The sequence below is a fragment of the Amphiura filiformis genome, chromosome 15 (genome assembly GCF_039555335.1).
Source record: "Amphiura filiformis chromosome 15, Afil_fr2py, whole genome shotgun sequence".
Classification (NCBI taxonomy): domain Eukaryota; kingdom Metazoa; phylum Echinodermata; class Ophiuroidea; order Amphilepidida; family Amphiuridae; genus Amphiura; species Amphiura filiformis.
The window spans coordinates 30,790,093-30,795,679 of record NC_092642.1 but is presented as its reverse complement, the minus strand read 5'-3'; the positions used below and the strand labels follow the sequence as shown (position 1 = coordinate 30,795,679).

General features: G+C 40.0%; 1 protein-coding gene across 1 annotated transcript; it reads left to right on the top strand.

The window, feature by feature from the left end:
- The first annotated feature begins 302 nt into the window (after positions 1-302).
- Positions 303-1,736, top strand: LOC140170862 (craniofacial development protein 2-like). Its single transcript, XM_072194073.1, has one exon. It carries the CDS (start codon positions 303-305, stop codon positions 1,734-1,736), a length of 1,434 nt encoding a protein of 477 aa, XP_072050174.1.
- Positions 1,737-5,587: the final 3,851 nt, after the last annotated feature.

Sequence of the window (5,587 nt, the reverse complement as noted above, 5' to 3'; positions counted from 1 at the left end):
CGCTTGTCCCAGCTATGGGTTAAATAGCTAAGGTAGTCCACTACCTTAGGCGGATTTGGGATCTAATCTCAACAACGGCAAGAGGGTGCTTTGAAGGTAATTCATCGTACAGCCAGTGAACAAAATCAGGGAGTCCTGAGACCTGAGCAACAACTTGGCGCTTTTGGTTGGAGACAAAAGTAACAAGTGCAGAGGGCGGATGAAGAAAGAAGCACAACTTTCATTCTCAACGGCCACAGGACACCTGTTGATAGGAGTTGCGACCATCAACAGTACCTACAGCAACTGAAAGACTAACAATAATGGCTACAAACAAAAGCACTAGGGTTAAAGCCCCTACCAAAGCATCACCTAGCTCCGAATCTGTATCACCTGCTGATATTCATGAAGTGGTCACCTTAAAGCCGAAAGGAGGGGTGAACACGGATAGAGGAGGAGTAAGTGAGTTAAGTAAAGTAAGTAAGTCAAAACTCCTTAAATGTAAGAAGTCGTTGTACATTTCTACTCTCAACACAAGAACAATGAGTAGTATGCATCTTCAAGAGGAAATATGTGGTCTAGCCAAGTTATACAACCAAGACATTGTTGGAATACAGGAACACCGAATTGTGCACCAAGACGAGGAAATCAGGCATCAGGATCTTTACGATGGATATCAACTCGTCTCATCCTCTGCTTGGAGAAATACTGGCGGAGTATCCATTGGAGGAGTCGGACTACTGTTAAGCCCAAAAGCTAAGAGAGCATTTCTATTTTGTAACTCTGTGTCACCAAGAATATTGTGCATGACCTTTGCTGGCAATCCAAGGACTACAGTTATTGTCACCTACTGTCCTACAAACGTGTCTGAGGAAAGAGATGCAGAACAACACTTCCAGCTACTAGACAGAACGATACGACAAGTTCCAGCCCACAACTTTCTGATCGTTATGGGAGACTTCAATGGTCGTGTTGGCAAGGAATACTACAACTTTCCATATCACGAAACCACCAACAGAAATGGTGAAATGCTTCACAACCTAGCCCTGGAAAATGATCTTGTTATCACAAATGTTTGTTTTAGGAAGAAGGAACCACGACTCTGGACGTGTAGCTTACCATCTGGATTTAAGGTACAGATAGATTACATCCTGGTACGCAGAAAGTGGAGAAATAGTGTTACCAACTCCTGTGCCTACAACTCCTTTGCTAGCATAGGGTCAGACCACCGCATAGTGACAGCCAAAATACGCCTTAGTCTAAGAGCTAGTGGTAAAACTCCACCAAGGAAAGTTAAGTATGACTGGAGACAACTAGTATATGATGATGAGCTTCAGGAGCACTACACTATTAAGGTGCAGAACCAATTCAGTGCACTAAGGAAGAACTGTGATGATAATGTTACAGCAGTGTATGAATGCTTTATCCAGGCCAACAAAGATATTGCGGAGGAGCTAATTCCAAAAGCTAGGAAGCGCCCTAAGGAAGCAATCTGGCATGATCCCAGGATTGAAGAAGCGAGGAGAGAACTACAGCAAGCGCAACTTGTGGACAGCCAAGAAGTTTCAAGCATATCAAGATCAGAACTGCAGTCTAAGAAGAATCATCTGAGAAAGGTTTATGAAGAGGCAAATGAACAAATCCTAAAAAGAAAGATCAAGGAGGTGGAAAATTGTAACATCAACTGCCAGCATAAGGCAGCCTGGGACCTCATCAATGAAGTTAGTGGGCGTAAATCTGCTAAAAAGGTCAAATAAAAGGGACACGCAAGGCGAAAGACTGAATGCTTGGTTCCAACACTTCCAGCAACTACTTGGAGACCCACCAGATGTAACCGATGAGTATGAAGCCATAGATCAAGTATACGAAGAGTTCAACATGCGAACTGATGCTTTTGACCAGGTTGAATATGACACTGCCAAAAAAGACATTTCAGAAGGGAACAGCACCGGTGAGGATGGGATTCCACCTGAAGTACTAAAACGCTGCAACCTTGATGACATAGTCCTCAACTTCTGCAATGAGGCATTGATGAATGGAAAGAAACCTGACCAGTGGTCAATTCTCAACCTCATACCAATCCCCAAAAGTGGAGATTTAAGAGAAGGGAAGAACTACAGGGGAATATGTTTGTCATCCATCGTAGCTAAAACATTCAACAGGCTGCTACTCAATAGGATTCGCCCTTACCTTGACCCGGTCCTGAGATTCAACCAAAATGGTTTTCGACCTGGGAGATCTACGGTGTCACAAATACTTGCTCTAAGGAGGATAATTGAGGAAGTCAAGAACAACAATCTCAATGCAGCAGTAATATTCATCGATTTCAAGAAGGCATTTGATACCATCCACCGTGGGAAAATGCTTGACATAATGAGAGCATATGGAGTCCCAGAGAGGCTAGTGGCTGCCATAGGATGCATGTACCATCATACAATAGCTCATGTCACATCACCTGATGGTGTCACTAAGGATTTTGAGATCCAAGCAGGAGTTCTGCAGGGAGACACTCTGGCACCATTCCTCTTTATCGTAGTCCTTGATTATGTTCTAAGGAAGGCTATGGAAGGCAATGAAGAGCGACTTGGCTTTACTCTGGAGCCCAGGAAAAGTAGGCGAATAGGCCCACGCACAATCACAGACCTGGATTTTGCAGACGATATTGCTCTTCTAGCTGACAACCTCAAAGACGCGCAAGAACTGCTACATCTTGTTGAAGCTGCTGCACAGAAGGTGGGACTAGGAATGAATGCCAAGAAGACCAAGGCAATGCTGTACAAGGAAACTCCGTCTTTAATAAAAACACTGGACGGAAGCGAATTGGAGATAGTACAAGACTTCAAATATCTAGGTGCATGGACTGCCAGTAGTGAGAAGGACTTCAACATCAGAAAGGCACTTGCTTGGAAAGCATGCAACAGCATGGACAAGATCTGGAAAAGTAATCTACCAAGAGATCTAAAGATCAAGTTGTTTACCACCACTGTAGAATCGGTACTAACATTTGGCGCTGAAACATGGACAATAACAACCAAAATGAGAAAAGCTATGGATGGCTGCTATACCCGTCTCTTGCGGAAGGCACTAGATATCTCATGGCAAACTCACACCACCAACAAAGAACTATATGGGAATCTGTTACCAATCTCTGAGAGGCTCAGGATTAGAAGGTTAAAGTTTGCAGGGCACTGTGCAAGAAGCGAAGAGGAAGCGGCTTCACGTGTTCTTATGTGGCAGCCCAAACATGGAAAGCGAACAAGAGGTGCACCCAAGAAGGATTATATCAAGATGTTGGCAGATGATACAGGATTAACTGGCCCAGACATCAAGAATTGTATGCTTGACAGAGCAGTTTGGAGAGCCATTATGGGAGTCCGACTACAAGAGTCGACATAAGCAAGTAAGCAATGATGTCGAAAATGTTTTATGTTTTGTGCTGGGAAATTCAGCGCGTGCTAAAATATACCACTAAGAATATATCATATCGGTGGCATATATGCACTATTTTCGGTAAAAGTTTATGAGGCAAGCCTTTTTTTCTTTGGACGCATGACTATACTTTTATGATACAATCAGTATATTAATACACACATTTGCGATCGTTCATAGCCATGTCATTTGAACTATACTCAAGATATTTTAATATCTTAGTTACAGCTACAAATTTAGAAATAGCATTACTGTAAATATTCATCGGGTATATATTCAAAACAAATATTGAGCGCTTGTTCTTTTACACAATATACTTTCTTATACGGTGTTATATTACTCATACATAAATTCTAGACAGATCATAAGTTGTAATCATAAATGTTATCAGCTACCACCGATAACCAACGTTGATAAGGAGACTTCTCCTTACTGCAATCTTTGCGTGCGTTACCTCGTGGACTTGCCGATTAAAGGAAGTCGCTCCAGTAATCGCAACATTATGCCGTTACTCGTATACGAAAAACAATTATCAAGCATAAATCACATGGTTCTATATTTAAAACAAGCTAATTTTGACCATAAAAACGATTAAAAACATACGTCTCTCAACACGCGATATTCAAAATGCCCGGGCCCCGAAATTGTTTAGTGCAATTACGTCCCACTATACACTTGAGCACAAATAACCATGACGTCATTGCACCAGACGGTTGCCGCCCAGGGTTTTTGAATATCGCGTGTATTGAGACGGGTTTTTTTTTTGTATTAGTTTTTGTAATTCGTGCTTGATAAATATTTTTCTAACATATAAGACATGATTGTGTTGTGATTGCCGGATACTTCCTTTAAGTTACTGGTAAATTTGAATAAAAGAATTAAGCCACGGCAGAGCATGGTGTTATGTTGTAACATATGTTTGAAATGGTGTTGGTTTTGAGTATGAGTGATATAAACACATAATAATTGTCTTACAATCGCGAAATGGTCGAAATATGTGACGTGATATATCGAAAGGAGACACTTTTGGGCAGGATCGTAAATGGAGAAATAGCCAAAAAATCTGCCCGGATGATTTCTTTTTACAATTTGGGTGGGTTTGTTGCAAATTTGTGATTTTAATACTATATAACTGGCATCTTGTATTTTTGAGACATTTTCAAGGTAATTCCTACTCTCAACATTGTCAATAATATTTTTAAAGGCCGATATCTCAATTTCCAATTTTATAATACCATAACTTACCAACTCAATATCTTTGCTTAGGAATGTCCGATTTCATTGGGGAAAATGGTGTTGTGGGGTAAAATATCTCTATATTTAAGATTAAGTAAACACTTAAAAGTGATATCCTGCTCAAAATTGTCTCTTTTTGATAAGTCACGTCACATCACTTTGTGAAAGATGGATTGTTCTATTCCACTCTCCACAGCTCGGATCTTGAACAATTAATCTTTTACCTCGTGCTATTTTGGCCATCACAGTCATTGACAGTAAATATGTTGTATATTATCCAATTGGTAACAAATACTCAATGCATAAGTAATTACAGAGTTGTTCTTAAACACTGTTGTAATTGATGAAAGTGATGAGGTTGAAAGTAAAAAACATAGCAACCTATATCAAGTTGCCTGAACTCGGCAGCCACTTTGTCTACAAAAAAGGTGATATCGTGGAATTGCCGATATAGATTGTTTCGCTCTTTATGCAAATCAGCCTATCATATTTAAGATCATTTTACCCTCTAAAAGTATTAAGGTATAGACGTCACTTTCAAATTTATACAACCTATAAGCATTATTTGTTTGAAAATGATGATAGTAAGTGGCTGTTTTAAATAGCGGTGGTCATAATTTCAAGAAAACTTAGCTTCCTTTATGCGTGAATGTAAGTGCGTTTGCGTCACTGTAATCAATATATTCCATTATGTCAAGTTTAATCTATAGAAATATGCCTAATGTAACTCTAGGTCATCCAAGTATTCACTATTGGCCGTAGAAGCGATAATGTAACAGAATTAACTATCATAACAATAGATGAACGCAAGTTTTTTAATAAATCGCTCGCACTACAAGCAAGTTGCACTCATCACCCATGTATATATGCATGCATATAATGAATGTAATAGAGCTCTTTTCAAAGATACTACTCTTACAGGTGCGAGTGATTAGCATGATAT

Excerpts from the sequence above, each read along its gene's own strand:
- LOC140170862 (XM_072194073.1), top strand. The coding sequence starts at position 303 with ATGGCTACAAACAAAAGCACTAGGGTTAAAGCCCCTACCAAAGCATCA.